This window comes from Silene latifolia, chromosome 11 (genome assembly GCF_048544455.1).
Source record: "Silene latifolia isolate original U9 population chromosome 11, ASM4854445v1, whole genome shotgun sequence".
In the NCBI taxonomy this organism is placed as follows: Eukaryota; Viridiplantae; Streptophyta; class Magnoliopsida; order Caryophyllales; family Caryophyllaceae; genus Silene; species Silene latifolia.
Window position 1 is genome coordinate 100,242,811 of NC_133536.1, and position 23,051 is coordinate 100,265,861.

Below are 23,051 nucleotides of genomic sequence, written 5' to 3' on the forward strand. Positions count from 1 at the left end.
TTTAACTCCCAAAAACGTTTTGCTCCACTCTTGTTGAATAATGATCTTAAAAAAGGATCAAGACTCCACATGTTGAAATATCTGAAACAAGGTTTTCTGGTAGGACTATCAGTTTTCCTATAACATACACAAGGGCAATGGTCAAAGTTGCCCTCATTCATGAAATAGGCATTACTGTTAGGGTACATTATCATCCACTCAATATTAATAAGAAATCTGTCAATTCTTGAAAACACTCTTGTAGTAGGATCTTGTTTATTATTCCATGTGAAGAAGGAACCATAGGCCTGAATGTCAGTAACTTCATAATAGCTCACACACAGCCTAAAATCTCTAATATCATTCCAAGCCACTTCACTCCCAAGTCTCTCATTGAAATTCAGCAAAGAGTTGAAGTCACCACATATGCACCAGGGTTTAGCACACAGATCTTTAAGTTTTTTTAAATGTTCCCATAAACTCTGTCTCTCCCCTTCAGAATTAAATCCATATACAACAGTATACCAAAAAGATTCACCAGTACCAGTTTCAGTAACCTCTACAGTTATGTGTTGATAAGAACTAGCTATATTTTAAACTGAAAATAACTGAGGAACCCATATAATCCAAACTCTCCCTCCTGGATGATGAATATTATTATTAACACCCTCCCAGTAGTGTCCTAGCTTATGAAGAACAAAAAGAAAATCTTGCTCTTTTATTTTTGTTTCTACCAAGCCAAATAAACCAAATTTATTCTGATTAAGAAATCTCTTAATATCTAATTGTTTATTTCGATTATTCATGCCTCGCACATTCCAAAACCCTAACTTATCCATTATCAGTAAATGAAGGAACTCCAGCCACCCCAGTCTCTTGGACAACACTCTTCCCCTTATCTCTATTCGGTGAAACAATATCAGCATAAGATTTACCAGGACTAGTAAGAGAGCTATTCACATGTTCCTGTCTAGTAACTTGTAGAATTGGACTAACAGGAGTAACTAACAAAGATGAGTCATGATGAGTGGGACCACCAAATGGAATCTCGAGAACAAGTACCACATGGACAGAAGGCTTTGTAGTAGGGACAGCCACTTGACCAGTAGGCTTCACCACTAGCCTCCACACTTGTACTAGTCGTGGTGCAGCAGACTTCTTTCTGCAATCCTCCTTAGTGTGCCCAATGCCTTTACAAGCCCCACAACAGATTGGTTTTCACCCATACTCCACACTAACACTTACATCATCCCCTTTTTCATCCTTCAAGTGAAGTCTATCAGGGAAGTCTTGTCCCCCTTGTACTTCCACCATGAGACGGGCATATCCAATTCTAGTTTTATCCATGGTGGAGGCATATGCTCTCATATACTTTCCTATAAGAGAATCAATTTTCTCCAGACATTTTCCACCCCAGAATTTTAGGCCAAGTCCACACAGTCGGATCCACACTGGCATAACATTGACAGGCTCCTTTGCCATAGAAGCAGTTTTAGTCCATAGTTTGACAACAAGAGGCTTGTTTTCAAACATAGGGAATCCCTCTTTTAAAACTAGGTCCTTACACTCCATAAACGGGAAATGCACCAGGAAAGCACCATTAAGTAAAAACGACACTTTATAACTATGGACTAAAACTGCTTCTATGGCAAAGGAGCCTGTCAATGTTATGCCTCTTTTAAAACTAGGTCCTTACACTCCATAAACGGGAAATGCACTAGGAAAGCACCATTAAGTAAAAACGACACTTTATCATGTTTATATTTTCCCCAAATATTGTTAATGAAGCCATAAAACTGTGCACATAGAGAGTTTTCACCAGCACATAACATATGACCGATGTAGACCAATACTCAAGTTCTGGCTTAACATCATCAATTGTAATTTGAATTGTTAAATATAATCTCGTATAATTAATCTCGTTTTAATTATAATACGAAAACCCGTTTATTAAAGTCAAGACACGATTACTTATTAATACCAGACTTAACCCGTCTTAAAATAAACAAATCAACTCACCACACATATGTTGGAATATGTGTCCTCCGACAATAATGCGATCACAACTGTTGATCATGTGATCACATGTTTAAATCTCATTTTAAGAATACATGTGGGATGTAATATTTTACAGTCAACTGGTCCACACATATCGGTAATGATTGGCTGACTAGAGTTTGACATTACTGTCGTGCGACGGTGGTGATCAGTTGATCCCCTTAGGTCATACCTAAAGGGCAACACTCTTAATTGATTATTTAATTGATCGTATGTCGATACGGGTTAATTAAATTACTTAAAATTGACGGACGATTTTGGAAGTAATATTTACGTGTCTCATTGTAATTTGATTAAATAAGATACGGTCTAAGTGATCGAATTGTTTTATTACTTGGATGAAATTATTGTTTACGGAAACAATTGAAACGGAATGAATAAATTATTATAAATACAGAATGTTGTAATTTATGACCCGGGAACCCATTACGGTACAAGTAATTATGAATTACTAGGTTAATTTTATAAGTGACATATTTTATTAATATGTTGATTTTTAATTGTTAAAAATACATTTTATACACATAATGTCATGGAACATGTTACATGTGACAAATTGACAAATAAATTGTAAAATGGACTTTCCATTTTACAATATATGTACCGAAATAATGGGGTGGGTTGGGATTTATATTATGTTTTATAATATATAAGAAGCATAATCATTAACCTAATTGATAGCCATGCACACCTAGTTGCTTTTGTGAAGAGCATCTTGGTCATGCATTGGCCCTTGCCACCCCTTCTATACCCGGTTTTCAAAGGGCCATATTAGAGAGTTTTTCTCTCTAATTTTTATTCATAACTTCACATAAAATTTCTAGTGTAAGAAATTTTTTCTTTCCTCTCTACATCTTATAAAAATTAGAGAGATAATAACTCCCAAAAATTCCTCTCTATACCGAATTAATAGAGACCAAAATAAATATTTTGGGTCAATTTTTAGTAAGATTAATATTGTTGTAGTTCAAATAATATTAGTTTTTAAGAGGTTATCCTGGGTATTCATCTTTGGGAGGGATTCTATCCTTGAATCCTTGTTCTTCCATTTTTAAGGAAAGCTCAAGAACAAATGTGAAGGAGAACTCACTTGTGCCCTAAATCCGAAACTACTATAGTAAGAATGACGATTTCTTCACTTCTCTATTTTTGTTTGCATGCATAAGATCTAGATTTAATTTTATGACTAAATGTAACACCCCCATTTATTTAAAGGCCTGGACTAGGACTCCTCAGATAAAGAAGGGTGTTACCATCTTGGAAACACGTGGCAGTAGATAACGAAGGAAAGATAAACAGTACTTTAAATTAAAAGTTTATAAATGTTTACAACTAAAATGAAACATGTCTCAAACTGGAAATAAAGTCTGATAACTAAACAGAAATAAAAGTGGGCTAGTTCTAAGTCAGGTGATCCATGCTCTCTCCCCTGCCAGCTCCCAATGTCTCAACAACCTGTCAATCTGCTCCCCAATAAATGGATCATCACAGGCATACACGAATACACAGGGTCAACCGCGAGGTTGAGTAGGTAATACGATATATATAAAGAATGCAATGATATGTTCCTCCAAGTCCATCTCCATCACACACATCCTCAGAATGCCCAGCCATACCGATCCCTGGCAGACTATATCAATCGACCGTCGTCGATATACCAGCTCGTAGCTGAGGTCACCAGGGCAAGTCCTGCAGAACCCGCCTGGGCCTTAATCACAATAATCTCATCTCCTCCAACTCCAACTCCGATGCATATGAAATGTATGAGACGTATGAAACAATGATGCTCAACGAGATAAATAAGATAAACAGATATGTCATATAATCACCGAACATGCCAACTCTTTATAATCGTAAGAACTCAATCAGTATATTTCCCTACCTCGATATATAGCAATAAGAATTTAATCCAGCAGCTCAGAAATACTCGACTCGGAATTCACCACCTCGTTTTAGGCGACTAGGACCACCATTAAACCACCATGGAACCACCAGGAAACTCCCTCCTTTCCGCCGCCGCTCTTCCTCCCATACACTCATGGCTAACGTGAATAGGGATAGGAGATTAGGGTTTCCTTTTTGTTGGGTTCAACGTAAGAAGAGACACCAATAAAACGATACGGGCCTAGACTCAAAGATAATTAAAACCCGAGTTTGCGAATACACTACACGATCCAAAACCCATAGCAATCAACTACGAATCCCACTTCCCAATTAATAATTACAACATCGACTTATTAATTAAATAAATTCGAATATCGACGTACAATTTTTCGACTCAAACATCTTAATAATTAACTATATTCCGACTATCGACTTCACCATTAAATATTTATTGACCTATTTATAATATAAATACTATAACGAGAATTACGGGATATCACAGGCTCGAACAAATATCATTTATCGACTAACCGAATCATTATCATAACATTAACTTGCTCTTATAATTAATATAACATAACGAATATTACCAAATCTTCGATTCATATAATCATATAAAAATGAAACATAATTATAACATTAATATACTAATATAATAAAAATAACGGGTATTACAGTCTACCCTCCTTAAAAGAAACTTCGTCCCGAAGTTCACCCTCTCCTACCAACCACGCTATCGATTTTATGAAACGCATATCCGAAAGCATGAAATGCACCCACCAGATTGAATATTAAAACGTAGTATCACATTCCGTCCTCCTTAAAAGAAACTTCGTCCCCGAAGTTTAACCATAACAGAAAATACAACATGAAAATATTCATTACCCATAAGAACTAATCATGATACTCCAACATAACCCACATAGCCAAAGCATAACCAACATAACCAAACTGAGAAATCACACATGAAGGTATAAAGATTTTACAATCCTACCCTCCTTAAACATGGTTACGTCCCCGTAACCTCCATTATTTTAATAAAAGTTCTCAAACTACCGCTAACAAACTGAATGAGAATAAAAGGTCCACAACTCACGTTCAAGTTAACCAAATCCTACTAAAGACAACCAATATGCGAGCTCTCTCAAGGAAGCTATAGTTACTGATGCTACAGTTAATTGCCAAGGATCGGAGTAAAAGCCACGTTGAATAACTTAAGACATTTCAGTATCAATTTAAACATTCTCCATATCAATCAATACATTCAATAACATTCACAGGATCTGCTTGTCAATATAAATTACACATTACTAATCAAGTTACAAGGATGAAGACGTCTAGGTGTTCACATATGGTTCATGTCAAATAACATCATGTCATCAAGATTACTAAGCAAGAACACTAACGCGACATATTACAATAATTCAATCCCGCGTATTCTATTGGTAGCATATTGTCAATGAGCATTGGTAACATTATTCATGTGAGTAATTAAATTATGAATGGAACAATACTCTACAAGGTCACCAGTAAGATCATCAGTAGTTATCCATTACACTATTCATTAAAATCTTATACCTTAGAAACACAGGAAATTGACTAACATGAGAAGAAGAATTAGGGTCAAAGCTCAATTAATCGATTTATGACACTTTTCCACTTCAATAGGTACAGACTTAATTCCATTTACACATCTGTACAGATTTAGGTCAATACACAAAATCATCAATAAAATGAAGACAACCAGTTAAAGCGGCATATTACTCTAGAAATATATCAATGGTTTTGGGGCTTATTCACGAACGACAAACGCACAATGATTGACAATTTAACTTATTGGTCGAGTCAATCAAGCGAATAACCGACATTGGAAAGTCAACATACAAGTCTATCATACATAAAATTTCGTTCCTGGTATTAAATATATTTAACTGCACTCAACACAATGAAATATGAGATTAAATGTATTTAAACTATACCAAATTTTACAAACATTCATTACATATCATGCTAATATCAACATACCATATTAACACCTAACTCATGCAAATCACCAAATTACATTTCCCAGTTCTGAACATTCGTAATTAACCACAACCCACCAAACTGTTACTTGAACAAACAACATGAACAATTTAACCCTCTATTTGTGACTCCGTTCTAACTTCATTCTTCCAGACTAGCAAATATCATGAAACCATACAAGTAGGACACTGGCTGAAAATCTCATTCTGAACTTATACTCACACGACAAAATTTGACTTCATTTTCAAGACTTTTACTTTCATGCTGGACGGTGAATAACTCTCTTAACATAAATCTTATAACAGAGCCGTCCCTAGAATCTATTTACAGTTTATTACGAATTTGAAAACCAGCTAAATTTAATTCGATTCCTTCAAACAATACCAAGCTTAGGTTCCATCTCATATTTCGTAATTTACAGGTTCATCTTATTCATTTTAGCCCTATCGCTTACTAATGAACGACTATTACATCAACATCAGGATTGCATCGAAAATGGCCTCGAGTACCGCAATAAACAACAATAGAATAATCAAGATTTTAGTTGCACTTCTTTACTCAGTTAAATTCACAGCTAATACGACTACAACATTCAATTGGAGACATTTTAGATAATAGCACATTCCCTGGTAACACTTCATCAAAACATACGATTCGGCTTTAATGTAAACAAGTATCTACGAATTAACGGTGTCCAATTCCGATTTTATCTCTTATTCACGAATCTAATTATCACTCCAGATTACATGGTTACACCAAAGAATAAGTACCAACCCAATCACATATTCCCGTTACCAAAACAATTTAGCAAGGATATAAGAACCAGACAAGAGTCAAATCATACAACCAATACAAGAAAGTCATTAGTTTAGATCAGCGACACACTATAAAATTCTCGGTTAAACCCCCTTACAGATCAATTGTCTATATGTCAAAAAGTAATTAACTTAATAATGTAGAAGTCAAAGAACAACGGTAATCCTAATTGAGTATTAATAGCTATATTTACACCTACTTGCTTAATACAACTTAGTTCTTCTGTTGTTTACGATATTTTATAGCGATCACAATTATCGACTCAAAACATGGTATATGATTAGTATACAAATTAATCAGTTTGACTCGTGACTTACTCAAACATTTAATCAAATAAATCCAAGATTAACATTCTTCATTATTTCATACAAATTTATAACTAACCGAGCCACCTTAACATCCACATGACCAATGACAATTTCGAGGTTACCATACTAGTCAAACATCATCAATACACACAAAAATGAAATTATTTTTCTCGGAATTAACTATGCACACTCACGTTTAATAGTTACACCAATCAGAATGGCTACGACCTTTTAGACCAGACTCCTACACCTTGAAGCAACCAACGTCCACACATTTTCATTGTTTCAAACATCAAGCTTTATTCCTTAACTTTGAGATTCATTAATAGGTGATATGTAGTCATCACTGCACAAATGTGCCACATCTTATGCATACAAATTGAAAAGATAGACTAACAACAAAACATCACACATTCACTCATATCGTATCCCATTTGTCAAATTCATGTCACAATATAGATCATATATAAACTTAAATCCTCAATTACTGCTTACTGACGGTATTGTTATTATTATTTTACCAAATCATATCATCACAACTTCCTCACACTTACTATTTACGAGCACGAATTACAAATACCTATCAACCGACCTTGTCACCAACATACCTATGTTAACCTATTACCGTATTTACTTAATAAGTCACTTATTACTAGTTATAATACTCACGATTTCAACAACCAATCTATTAGTATCAACATTATACATATCATCCCATCCTTACACACGCTTTTCTATCTTACTATTCCGACCATATCATAGGTAAATTACCAACACATAATTACACATATATATATACAATTATAGGATCAACTAATGATTCTCAACACCCAATATATAACACAATCTCCTATTTACTTTACTTTTAATTCAATCTTGACAAGCTCATCAAACCCAATTGTTACAATATCATTTTCAATTATTTCCAACATTTTACACTAAATATCCATACTTAACCACAATAGAACTCCTTTATGTCATAGACACCAATATATCTTTGTTTCCGTTGACACGTCATTAAAACTCACACATCCACAACTTAGTCTCCCCTTCCATATTTGACTTGCATCTACTCTAAGCATACATAACATGAATCTAAGCATTACATTACATATAACATGGTTTTGGGGTTCACGTAACCGCATATCACTAGTCATGCTACTAACACATATTATCACATAACCATCATTAAATCACACATCGTGGCATGCTCATAACACAATCGAATTCAAAGTCCACACACATTTCATGACACCCAAATTACATGATCATCCAATTCTCATTTCACTAGTCCAACTCAGTACCACATTTGTTACTTACCTCAATCTTCTCCTGCACAATAGTTAGTACATTTCATAGCAGACCTATTCACTCTTTAGCTACCCCACTCTCCAAGTTTCTCATAGGGTTCCCGGATCGACACTGAAAGGGCCACTGGCTTGGTGTGAGGGGGCCCCTAACTCATACGAATCCTTCATAGGGCACCTAACAGTTCTATCCGGGGTTCATTTTATTTAGACTCTTCCTACATTCATTGGGTTCATTGTTTTAAGCCTGAGGATGGTTCGCTCTGATACCACTTTGTAACACCCCCATTTATTTAAAGGCCTGGACTAGGACTCCTCAGATAAAGAAGGGTGTTACCATCTCGGAAACCCGAGGCAGTAGATAACGAAGGAAAGATAAACAGTACTTTAAATTAAAAGTTTATAAATGTTTACAATGAAATGAAACATGTCTCAAATCGGAAATAAAGTCTCGATAACTAAACGAGAAATAAAAGTGGGCTAGTTCTAAGTCGGGTGATCCATGCTCTCTCCCCGCCGACTCCCAATGTCTCAACAACCCGTCAATCGCTCCCAATAAATGGATCATCACAGGCATACACGAATACACGGTGGTCAACCGCGAGGTTGAGTAGGTAATACGATATATATAAAGAATGCAATGATATGTTCCTCCAAGTCCATCTCCATCACACACATCCCGAACGCCTGACCATACCGATCCCCCAGACTATATCAATCGACCGTCGTCGATATACCAGCTCGTAGTTGAGGTCACCAGGGCAAGTCCTGCAGAACCCGCCTGGGCCTTAATCACAATAATCTCATCTCCTCCAACTCCAACTCCGATGCATATGAAATGTATGAGACGTATGAAACAATGATGCTCAACGAGATAAATAAGATAAACAGATATGTCATATAATCACCGAACATGCCAACTCTTTATAATCGTAAGAACTCAATCAGTGTATTTCCCTACCTCGATATATAGCAATAAGAATTTAATCCAGCAGCTCAGAAATACTCGACTCGGAATTCACCACCTCGTTTTAGGCGACTAGGACCACCATTAAACCACCATGGAACCACCAGGAAACTCCCTCCTTGCCGCCGCCGCTCTGCCTCCCATACACTCATGGCTAACGTGAATAGGGATAAGAGATTAGGGTTTCCTTTTTGTTGGGTTCAACGTAAGAAGAGACACCAATAAAACGATACGGGCCTAGACTCAAAGATAATTAAAACTCGAGTTTGCGAATACACTACACGATCCAAAACCCATAGCAATGAACTACGAATCCCACTTCCCAATTAATAATTACAACATCGACTTATTAATTAAATAAATTCGAATATCGACGTACAATTTTTCGACTCAAACATCTTAATAATTAACTATATTCCGACTATCGACTTCACCATTAAATATTTATCGACCTATTTATAATATAAATACTATAACGAGAATTACGGGATATCACAGGCTCGAACAAATATCATTTATCGACTAACCGAATCATTATCATAACATTAACTTGCTCTTATAATTAATATAACATAACGAATATTACCAAATCTTCGATTCATATAATCATATAAAAATGAAACATAATTATAACATTAATATACTAATATAATAAAAATAACGGGTATTACACTAAATTAAAAATGACATATATGAATATGTTATATAATGAGATTATTAAATTCTAACAAGCGGTATCAGAGCCATAGGTTGTTTGCATGCAAATCGATTATTGTTTTTCCGAGTTATAAGATTAACAAACAAAACTTATAAATTTGTGTTTATTATGAAATATCACGAAATTTATTTGCATGTTAAAGTTTCTGGTCCTAAATTGTATTTAGGATTTTTTGGTTTATTTATGGATTTTTTATTGTTCATTTTATATAATAATGGCATTAAAATGTGATTTTATGATAAAAATGTCATTTTTGGACTAAAAATAGCTAAACTTCGATTTTTTTCAGTGGTTTTTGGATATGTTTTCACATATTTTATCTACTGATGGCCTGTAAATTTTCATAATAAAATGAGTTGTTATGCTCGAAATATGGATTTTTCAAGTTAAAATCGTATTTAAATGGAAAAATAGGTTAATATGAGATATATTTCGAATCTGGTTATAGAAATTTAGTATGTTGTCACATGCAATTTTACAAGATGTGTGCAAAATATTTGGCTATAATGAAGCCTTTATGCATGATTTATGAATTTTTGATGAAAAATCACATAAATAGTGACTTTAATTAGTAAAAATTGCTAAAACATACTTCATGACTAAGAAAAAACGTTACATGTTGCATTTTATCATATATTTCAGATATAAAAGTGAAAAGTTAATAAAAATAATTTTTCTCATATTTTTATGGTAATAATTGATAAATCCGATAAACCTCAACATTGTTTTTCTCGATAAATTTTCGAAATTTTTAACCTAAGTTTTGAATATTATGAGTGTCATGGTATTTTTCTAGAATGTTCATGAGTTTAAATTTCAAATTTCAAATTTATTTGAAATTTTATGATTTAATTTGAAGTTTATGACATAATTTTGTATTTTTAAGTCCATTTATGAACAATATTAAGAAATATAGGTTAATTTTTGTCATATGTTAGTGGAGACTAATTTTGAGTCCTAAGATGGTTAGGGTAATTAACTTGTACATAAATATGAATTTATGTAATTATTGTGATTTTAAAAGGTTAAATCACGCAAATCCGTAAAAACCGATTAATATACGATATTGGCTCCTTAAAGGCGATTTAGCATAAATTTGGGCATGTTCATACATATTATAATGCTGCATTTTATTTATGATTGTCATATTTTAATTTTATGTAATTTTTGAATTATGTAATTTTACTTAGTATGGCCTTAGTTTTTAATTGATATTACCCGAAATGTATGGGAATATCGATTCGGTTGTAATTTATTGTGATCTCGTATCACCGTTTTGTAATTTAATAGAATTATTTTTATTTTTAATTACAAATGTATAATAGGAAATTATGTAATTTATTATGTAAATTATTTATTCCGGAGTTCCTTGAAGACGGTGCCACTCGAGAAAGCGGTCCATCAAACAATGTTGCCTTGAAATGCGTGCCAAGACCGAATTTCAAGGGACCAAAGGAGTTGGTTTCCGAATTTGTAATAGTTTATTAGATTTACTATTTTAGGAAGGCCATACTAGGAATTTATTTATGCTTTGCATTTTATTTATATGTTGCATGTATCGCTAAATCGCCATAACTAAAACATGCATTATCATTTAATCGAGTTAATCGACCGTGTCAAATACAATTATCGTAGTTCACCGCTTTAGTTCACTTAAAACGTGATAGATAATAATTTGACATGACCTCTCGCTAAAATAAACAATTGAGACATAACCTTACCAAAAAGTAGAAACCATGAAAACCTATTTCATGAGGGAGTGCACTCGGCCCTACCGGGGTACAAACCTTGTTACGTAGGGGAAGTGGTTGATAAATGTCTATCCACCGAATTCATGTTGATAAAGGATGAATCGGCCCTACCGTGCCCAAGTTGATGTGGATTTAGATCATGGACATATTTATTCGAAATTTGGATTGAGCTCAACGGAAGTATTCGTGACCGTAGTCGCATGTGTTCCGGGCTAAAGATAAATATTAATGTAATTTTATCGACCAAGAGTTCTAAAAGTAGAATCGATTAAAGCGTTAATCAACCGAGTTATATTGATAAGGGATGAATCGGCCCTACCGTGCCCAAGTTAATATGAATTTGGATCTTGGAATCATTTATCAAGTTCGGTAGAGGTCACTAGATAAATGCAATAAAACTTGTTTAAATTAAAATTTACAAGTGTTATTCTTATTTTGAAAACGACAAATGTTTTATTCCTTCTATTTTGTTTTGTAGACCACTTTTATTTCTCATAACAAATGGCCGCACCAAACACCAACGCCGCACCTCTCACTAATGTTTCATGGCTCCGATCCTTCATGGATCGTTGTAAACTTGAAAAGAATGGGTCAAATTTCTCCGATTGGGATGCCCAACTCAAATTAGCCGCCCAAGGTGACGACAAGCTTCGTTACCTCACTGAGGCCTCTCCACCTGAACCTAATGCTAGGTCGAGTGCCGCTAATAGGGAAGCATATGAGGCTAACCACAAAGAGTCCGCCGCAATGAAAAATGTGTTGATTTTTGCTATGGAGGCGGATCTCCAAAGGAGAGCCTTTAAAATGGGCACCGCTAATGAAATCTATTCCAAACTTGTGACAATGTTTTCACAAAAACCGAGGATCGTCCAATATGAGGCGGCCTCGGCATTCTTTGATCTCGATTTCAAGGAGGGCCAAAAGGTTAGCCCTCACGTGCTCAAATTGTTGGAGCTAGTCGAGACTTTGAAGATTCAAAAAGTTGAAATCCCCAAAGAGCTCATTGTAGATAGGATTCTACACTCCTTATCCAAAGTCAAAGCGTATGTTCAATTGCGAGTGAATTTTAACATGCAAGACAAGGACGTGTCTCTTGAAGAGTTACACAAGTTACTTGTGCAAGCCGAAAGAGACATGGGGTTAAATCTTAACCCACCTAAGGACGTGCTTAATATAAGCACTAAGAGCAAAGGGAGGTTCAAAAAGAATGGGAAAAAGGGTAAGAGGCAAGCTCCCATGTCCACCAAGGCTAAGACTTTTGAAGCTAGCACTTCCAAGAACAAGAAGGATCCTTTTGATAAATGTCATTATTGTAATGGTGTTGGACATTGGAAAAGGAATTGTTCCAAGTATCTTGGTGACATCAAAGCTGGAAAGATCACTCCAGTAGGTAAATGACTATCCTTTCTTTTATGTTTCTAATTCAACTATGGTATTTTGATACAAAGTTGTGATAATGTATCCCCTTTTTATTGTAAATATGGCCTCCTCCAAGCAAAGACAAGGGAAAGGAAAAGCAAGCTTGAGGAATCATCAATAAGCTAGGAGTAGCTACCAATGAAGCTTGGCTTTTTATTATTGTCTTATTTTAAGTTGTGTTTCGGATTTTTAGAACTATTTTGATTTCCGTGTTCGACATGGAAATGGTTGTAACACCCCCATACTCCAAGTGCCTTACCAGGACCACTCAGGTATAAGGATGCCACCATCTCGGTTGCCCGAGGCATGATATTCATAAGACAATAAAGAAACAACTTTAAATAATATAACTTTAGTGAAAAGTACATCTGATACCAAATCCCAAAATACGGGTACAAGTTCTTAAAACCAACTGTCTACTGAAATACTGGAATGTCATAAAACTAAAAGACTACAGCGGAAGACTTCTATCGTCAGACGGTGGCACATCCCAACTATCCTATTACTCAACTCAAAACTGCTCAATTCTCTGCTCACCATCCTCGAATGGATCACCGCAGGTTTTACAAAACAACAACCGGGTCAGTACTAATCACACAACTCAATATATATATCAACAAGAAGATAAAAAATGATGCCTTAACCGTCACACATACACATAATTACTCCAATCCCATCAATCTCAATCACTGACTGTCCACTGGACCAGCCCTGCCAGTGGGGGACCGCAGCCGTACCCACCAAATCCCCGCTCTTCACAATGAGCGAATTCCCTGTTCATTAATGTGCACATCCCCTTCCGTGGCGGGTTCCACGAAGGGCGAAACTAGGGCGTGAAGCCACTCCCGCAAGTGACCCCACTCAGCCGAGAATGCATCTCGAGAACCATAGACAACCAATCACAATCACAACCACAGCCGTCACAATACAATTACTATATCAAACAATCAATCTCAACACATCAACAATCATCCCTTTATGGGACTAATACTGAGTAGGAAATCCTACCTGGAAAGCACAACTATCAGACGGTCTCTACAGCTGTATCAAAAAGGCTCTTCTACAAAACCTCCTCCTATCATACAAACATACAAACACTACCGAATCACAATCTACACAAAAACCCCCAAATCCCCATATTAGGGTTTAACCAACTTAAAGGAAAAACAGTAAAAAGGGTACATAGATCTTACCCTCGACGCAAGGATTCCAACGGTATAACAAACGATGAAAACCGACCTTCCAAACTCCGGGATTTGCTAACAATGCGATTAGGGTGATGAACCTACTTGCTTTCTCTCTTTGACAGTAAATTAGGTTTTAGAAAAGTGTTTAGAATGATGACGGAAAAGATTATATACCTTAATCGCATAATTAACAAAACCCGAGAAATAACTCCCCGTAAACCGGCTACTCGATCAAGTAGCTAAGGTACTCGATCGAGTACCCCCCTACTCGATCGAGTATCGTAGTTACTCGATCGAGTACCCAACAGGTCAGAAACTATTTTAAAACGCAACTCACCCTTACTCGACAGAGTAAGGCCTACTCGATAGAGTACCCAGAGACTTATAAATACGGAGTATTACAATGGTTGATCCTTTCTAAACAAGGGTTGTATTTTAGATTATGGTGGCTTGATTTGCAACCCAAGTCACCCCTTTTATCGTATTTGTTTGTTCTAAAAATTCGTCTTTATATGCTTGCACATAGAAACATAAGATCATCTACTTAAAGTGATCCAATAGACAACTATAATGATGGGATTCATTATATGTCCACAAGCTTAAAGCTTGTGTATGATCAATTATAAAGTGATGTTGAGTTGATGAACTCTCCTAAAGGAATGTCAATTACCAAGTACACTCATCAAATCTAAAACTATTAGTCAATCTATGAGATAGTCCTCCTTATACTTCAAAATCATTATTTGTGTCTCATAAACTATCTTTGAATATTTAGTGTATTTATTCTAAAGATAGAGTGGGAGAAAAATGAAGACACAAAGAATACAAAGAATAATTTGTATACTTGAGTAAATGAGATCTATGAAAGAAAGAATGATTTGTATACCTAAATAGAAAGTATACACGAATAGATGAGATCTATGGTCTCGAATAGATGAGATCTACATGACAAAACAGACCAAGTGAAGTAATCAAAAGAATATGTTCCTAAGATAACTACACGAGGAGACCAAAAGAAAGTTTTGATAGAAAATGACTAAAGAAGATAGAAATGAGTAAAGAAAATCTCAACAAGAGATTTTGCTAGTTTATGAACCACATATGACAATGAGTTTCAATATTGATATTTACTTAAGAGCCTAAATGAAACAAAGTTGCATTCTTGAAAATAAATGAGATTTATGACTAAAAGTTGCAAAGAAAGATATGCCGATATCTACAAGAGCTAAGTTAATTGTTAACCACGCTAGTGTCATTACTTAACCTCATTATGAAAATGAAATGGTTAAACCTCCTTCCGGAAAAGGGTATTTTGAGAAGGACGTGTATTAAATAAAATTCACATTTAAATAATGACATTGCTACGCATCATTTTAAAATGAATGAGTAAAAGATTACAAATCTCTTTCCATAAGTTTAAGATTGAAACCTTTTCAAAATAGGTATTTTGAAAAGATATGTTGGGAACATATTTGGTTTTATCTTAATAACTTGGCCAAGCAAAATGTATTTCAATTCTTGAAATGTTTCAATTGAGTAGTCAATTACTAAACATTTGGAATTGAGTGGGAGTTTGAAATTATCATGTGAAGACATGGAATTTAGTGGGAGCAATCATCCTGTAAAATTTATAACTCATTACTCATTGAGAATGACGAGCTAGTACTATCTTTCACAAAGAAGTATTTGAGTTTTCAATTATGGATGAAAATGGACTATGATGAATCCAATCACATCATGGGATGTTGGATAGGTATTGAGATATACACATCAAATCAACGAGAAATGTAGGTTATTCATATCGATGAAAATGGAATCACCATAAGCAGTCATGGTCATTCATTGAACCTAAGAATGGTTGATCACATGATTAAAGATTACTAATGTTTCCGCCATTAGAATAATCATGTACATGTCCAATAATGAATCATATGCTTAAGAGCATGATGAGTCATTAGCAAGCCATAGAAGAATCGTCATGAATTCTCGAGGAGAACTAATGAGCTATTCTAGTGTTTGACATAACACTCTGTTATGTGACAAGAAGTTGCACATATTGAAGCTCGAAAACGCGTAAGGATTTATGAAAATCCTAAGCTATTCAAGCTAAAAAGAGAAATAAGAAGTTTGAAAGATACTTAGTTATAGTAAGAAGTTACTAAAAACTAGTATTTTCTAATATGCTAGGACTTATGAGAAGTACTAGGCTAATCATCTTGACAACTGTTGCAAGACCCTACAAAACGTATACCTAGTACATTGCGAGTTGGTAGAACACTTGACCAGTGCAAGTTATATCATCCACCATAATTCGTTGGTTATGTGATAAACAACAAGAAAGTTCTTTCAAGATAAAGAACCTAAACCTAGGTTGGGAACCTAGATGTGCACTTGATAAGGTTCATGCTATGAGAGATAACATGAATATAAAGGAAAGTGCAATACAAGAAGTATGAACACATGGACACATGGTATGTTAAACTTCTATTGCAATCGACTAGTGTTTACACACTTACAATATACATCATAAGGTTGTAATATGGTATTGACTACCCGAATGTGATGTTGACATTCGTCGTTTGAGTTATTATTTACTCACCTTTACTTTGTTATATCCAAACGGGTTGTAGAGACAATTAAACCCCGTTAAAGTGAACACGGATTAGCATTGTATTCGCCCATAGTCACTTACATGAGGTGACGTCTCGAAGTGACTAGAGTGTGATGCGATTGATGGCAAGTTCAAATGCCATAGAGTCATATGAGATGACTAGTCGATCACATATGCAGACTGTTAGGAACACTTTGTCGGGCCTTATGACCGCTTATAGAGTTCTGGCAAATTTATATAGCCTGGTCGTGGCGAGAGCTACTATAGTATTCTAATGAGTCGATTCTTTTGACTAAAGACTATTCGCCTAAGGTGGCACAGTTTCAGATTAACTTTAATTTGTGTTACTACGACCTTCGTAAATGGGGTCAAATGGGCATATTTTGGGTTATGATGGATATGGATAGTCGAAGGGAATAAGTGCGATAGGAATTGTCCACCCCTTGTCAGGGTTATAACAATATCTGAAGGCCACTCGAGGAGTAATGAACTGGAAATGCGTGGCCACGCTCGGAAGGTATCTATGGTAGATAATTCCGGTCAATCAGTTATTCTCCGGATCGAGGAAACCACTCTCGATATGGTCACTTGCAAGTACGACCTGAAAGACACCTTGCATTGAGTGGGAGATAGTAATGGGACAAGAGAATTGGTGACGCACACTTGTCGAGGACAAGTGGGAGATTGTTGGAATATGTATCCTCCGACAATAATGCGATCACAACTGTTGATCATGATGATCACATGTTTAAATCTCATTTTTAGAATACATGTGGGATGTAATATTTTACAGTCAACTGGTCCACACATATCGGTAATGATTGGCTGACTAGAGATTGACATTACTGTCGTGCGACGGTGGTGATCAGTTGATCCCCTTAGGTCATACCTAAATGGTAACACTCTTAATTGATTATTTAATTGATCGTATGTCGATACAGGTTAATTAAATTACTTAAAATTGACGGACGATTTTGGAAGTAATATTTACGTGTCTCATTGTAATTTGATTAAATAAGATACGGTCTAAGTGATCGAATTGTTTTATTACTTGGATGAAATTATTGTTTACGGAAACAATTGAAACGGAATGAATAAATTATTATAAATACATAATGTTGTAATTTATGACTCGGGAACCCATTACGGTACAAGTAATTATGAATTACTAGGTTAATTTTATAAGTGAAATATTTTATTAATATGTTGATTTTTAATTGTTAAAAATACATTTTATACACATAATGTCATGGAACATGTTACATGTGACAAATTGACAAATAAATTGTAAAATGGACTTTCCATTTTACAATATATGTACCGAAATAATGGGGTGGGTTGGGATTTATATTATGTTTTATAATATATAAGAAGCAAAATCATTAACCTAATTGATAGCCATGCACACCTAGTTGCTTTTGTGAAGAGCATCTTGGTCATGCATTGGCCCTTGCCACCCCTCCTATACCCGGTTTTCAAAGGGCCATATTAGAGAGTTTTTCTCTCTAATTTTTATTCATAACTTCACATAAAATTTCTAGTGTAAGAAATTTTTTCTTTCCTCTCTACATCTTATAAAAATTAGAGAGATAATAACTCCAAAAAATTCCTTTCTCTATACCGAAATAATAGAGACCAAAATAAATATTTTGGGTCAATTTTTAGTAAGATTAATATTGTTCTAGTTCATATAATATTAGTTTTTAAGAGGTTATCTTGGGTATTCATATTTGGGAGGGATTCTATCCTTGAATCCTAGTTCTTCCATTTGTAAGGAAAGCTCAAGAACAAGTGAGAAGGAGAACTCACTTGTGCCCTAAATCCGAAACTACTATAGTAAGAATGACGATTTCTTCACTTGTCTATTTTTGTTTGCATGCATAAGATCTAGATTTAATTTTATGACTAAATTAAATATCACATATATGAATATGTTATATAATGAGATTATTAAATTCTAACAACATACCCATGCATTCCCGTGAAAACAACCCACACATCCCCCATAATCACGGTTTTTAAACCGTGATCAACACCTCACCAAAACACGCCTATCACGACACCCCTACCCACCGTCAGCACCACCCATTCCTGCAACCACTAAGATGCAACCCAACACACCCCGACAACCAACAACCACCATCCAAACCGCCACCAGCGCCCAAAATTCTCACGCCCTAAACACTACCACGATACTACTAATACCGAAAACCCGACACCATCCTCACACTCAACCTCACCACCTTTGGCCACCACCGCAGTCACCACAAACCAACGGTGGTTCTATGGGTAGTCCCATGTCCTCCTCGACCCCACCACACCTACCACGGCAGCCCACCAGACCCGATAGCAACAACCCAGCCCCAATCCCTTGTTTCACGTGTTTCTAGCCACCACAACCGCCAAGCAGCCGCCTTTATCCACCCTAACACCTACCCAGATACCGAAAAACTCCCCTGAACGCTAGCCACCCTAGGTTGGTCCTACACGAGGCAAGCCAAGACACCCACGACTCTTTTACCACACAAACACCCACAAACAACCACTATCTCGACATCAATCGTACCAACTACCACCTAGACACCACTAGGACCGCCCACCACCGACCATACCAACCACCCAGGTTTTACGTTCATACGACAACCACACAAGACACTATCTTCGTCTTAAGGTTAACGGCACACCCTCGTTTAGACGCCAATCCCGCCTCCCATGGTGGTCAACGACGGTCAACAAGGGTCCTGTTGTAATCTCGACGGTCAAGGTAAACTAATAAGGTCATCGACAGTATTCACGGTGGTCCATACAGTGTATAAACGTTAACTTAAATTATTAAGACGATATAAACATATATTACGATGATCTTTACCTTTTATCGCTATTTGCTCCTTCCGTCTTTTAAATCTCCTTCTTCTTTCTTTCTTTGTGAATTATTTTTCAGATATCATGGTATTTATAGTTTAAGTTTAGAGTGTATATGAGGCCAATTAGGAAACTATTGCCTTATTCTGTTTATTATTAGGAATTACCATATTATTATTATACTTATTATATTATTATCAAATCCCGACCACTACTCATACTAGGCCTAATATAATAAGCCTATTAATCCATATCACACGGCACAAGGCTTAAGTGACTTTAAGTCCAATGCCCGACTCGCTTACTTACTTTATTATTTAATTAACGTCTTATTTGCAATTATTATTAGAAATGCTATTAATTAATTATTTAAATTACATAAATTCTTTTCATAAATTATTATTAAATTACGGGGTATTATAGTCTTCCCCCCTTAAAATGAACTTCGTCCTGAAGTTAGCCCATAACTACTATAATAACATCTATAAACATCCACACAACCGAGCACAATCCAACTTATGGGTACACAATCATCCATTTACGATTATCAACTGCACCACTCTTATCACAAGTTGTCACCATAATAACTCAAAATATTTTTAGTATCACATTCCTTCCCATTAAAAATAAACTCCGTCCTCGAAGTTCGAGATATCAAACAACAGGAATAAACAAACCATTTGTTGTAACATCACAAAACATGTAATACACATTGGAACATAAGACAACTATTATTTTCAGAAAGTGTGGAGACCTGTATAGAGGACTACTTCTGGTGTGTCTAATCCTGGTCCTTCTCAGGTGGTTCAGCCTGTTGAAGTTCCTTTTGGGGGACCTATTTATCATGATTCCAGTCTTCTTATTCCTGTGTCTATCCTGCAACAAGTGACTAGGTTGGAGCATCAGTCACCACAGAATCATTTGTCACCAGCAAAGACATTTGTGGCTGCTGTTACTACTAGTTTAGGGAATGAGACTCAATTGCAAGGGGGATTGGAAGAACCACCAGATATAGTTAATCATGAGTAACATTGGTTGTTGGAATGTGCGGTGAATAAATAGAGTTAGTAAGCAGCTAGATGTTAACAAAGTTCTTCATCAAAATAATATTGGACTATTTGGGTTAGTTGAAACAAAAATAAAGCTGCAGGATTTTGTTTCTGTGTTTAATAATATTGTTTCTCAGTGGCAGGGAGTCAATAATAATCTTTATCATCAAAGGGGTAGGGTTGGGGTTATTTGGAATCCTCAAATCTTTCAGGTGACTCTGCTTCATGCTAATGCTCAATGTATTACTGTTAAAGTTGTTGAGATAGCTTCTGGGGATACTTTTTTATGTTCTGTGGTATATGGGTTTAATGATGCTGGTTAGAGAACTTACTTGTGGAATTATTTGAAAGATATTCATGATGGTTATCAGGGTCCTTGGTGTGTTTGTGGTGACTTTAACAATGTCTTGAATTATAATGAAAGAATAGGAGGGGAGGTGACCTGGGAAGACATTGCTGAGTTTAGGGAGTGTGTCCATTATTGTGTTCTGTATGATATCAAAAGTCAGGGGGCTTTTTTTACTTGGAATAACAAACACAACCCTTCCTCTAGAGGTTTCTCTAGAATTGATAGGTTTTTGGTAAATGATGAGTGGCTTGCAATGTACCCTGATGCTTATGCACATTTCTTGCCTGAAGGATTATTTGACCACAATCCTTGTGTGTGCTTCAGAACTTCTATCAGACCCCATAGACGTCCTCAGTTTAGGTATTATAATATGTGGAGCCTGGATAGTGAGTATAAGAATATTGTCAGTACTGTTTGGAGTCAAACTGTGAGAGGCTCTCCTATGTTCCAAGTAGTAAGTAAGCTCACGATGTTGAAGAAGCCTTTGAAAACTCTCGACAACAACAGATTTTCTGATGTGGAAAAAGCTGTAGGGGTTGCAAAATCTCTTTTGGAGGACCTGCAGTTACAGATGCATGCCTGTCCTACTGATGCTGCTATTTTGGCAGCTGAAAAAGTGGCAGCTGATTCATATAGGCATCTTTGCAAAGCTCAATACAGCTATTTATGCCAAAAAGCTAAGATCACTTGGACTAAATTTGGTGATGAAAACACTCAGTTTTTTTATAATCAGATTAGGGCCAGACAGGTTCACAATAGAGTCATGTGCATTCAGGGGGTTGATGGTGTGATGTACAATAATCCTACTGATATAGAAGAGGCCTTTCTGCATTATTATAAAGATCTTCTTGGGTCTTCTTAGGTTACCACTCATATCCATGTGCCTACTGTCAGGACAGGTCAGCTGGTAATCCAGGAACATTGCAGTATTCTACTGGCCCCTGTGACCTCTGCTGAGATTAAGGAGTGTATTTTTTCCATCCCTTCAACAAAATCCCCAGGTCCTGATGGCTTCTCCAGTCAATTTTTTAAGGATTCTTAGGACACAGTGGGTGATGCAGTTATCCAGGCTATTCAGAATTTTTTCCAAACTAGTCAGTTGTTAAGGCAGGTAAACACTACTACTTTGACTCTTATACCCAAGGTTACTAACCCTAAGAGTGTGCTTGAATTTCGTCCTATTGCTTGCTGCAATATTATTTACAAAGCTATCACTAAGGTGATGTGTCTTAGGCTCAACAGGGTCTTGCCTGATATTATAAATGAGAGTCAGGGTGGTTTTGTTAAAAATAGAAATATTATGGAGAATATTCTCATCTGTCAAGATCTAGTTCGTATGTATAATAGGAAGGTGGCCTCTCCTAGGTGCTTGATCAAAATTGACTTAAAGAAAGCTTATGACTCCGTTGAATGGAATTTTTTGAGTCAAATGCTTAATGCCTTAAAGTTCCCTAAGGGTTTCATTAATTTGGTAATGGCCTGTGTTACTTCTCCTTCCTATTCTTTATCAGTCAATGGCAGCACTTTTGGGTTTTTCCTGGTAAAAGAGGCTTAAGGCAGGGTGATCCCTTATCCCCTCTCCTTTTTACTGTGTGTATGGAGTATTTATCAAGGATCCTGGGTGTGGTAGCCAAGCAAGATGATTTTAGGTTTCATCCTCTTTGTGGTCACACTAGACTTAATCATCTCCTCTTCACTGATGACCTCCTACTATTCTGCAAAGGGAATGAAGCTTCCAGCATGTAGATGTTAAGGGGGTTC

At 35.9% G+C, this 23,051-nt stretch overlaps 1 protein-coding gene across 1 annotated transcript; it reads left to right on the forward strand.

Moving 5' to 3' along the window:
• Positions 1–1,624: 1,624 nt before the first annotated feature.
• LOC141613722 (uncharacterized) lies at positions 1,625–22,845 on the forward strand. The gene is made up of 6 exons (XM_074432467.1): positions 1,625–1,645; positions 20,694–20,906; positions 21,079–21,237; positions 21,313–22,038; positions 22,153–22,258; positions 22,352–22,845. Exons 1-6 carry the CDS (start codon positions 1,625–1,627, stop codon positions 22,843–22,845), a joined length of 1,719 nt encoding a protein of 572 aa, XP_074288568.1.
• The last annotated feature ends 206 nt before the right edge of the window (positions 22,846–23,051 follow it).

Coding starts and splice junctions, on each gene's coding strand:
- LOC141613722 (XM_074432467.1), top strand. CDS start 1,625: ATGGCAAAGGAGCCTGTCAAT. Junction 22,039..22,152: donor ATCAGATTAGGGCCAGACAG/GTTCACAATAGA, acceptor GGGTCTTCTTAG/GTTACCACTCATATCCATGT. Junction 22,259..22,351: donor CTCTGCTGAGATTAAGGAGT/GTATTTTTTCCA, acceptor TGGGTGATGCAG/TTATCCAGGCTATTCAGAAT.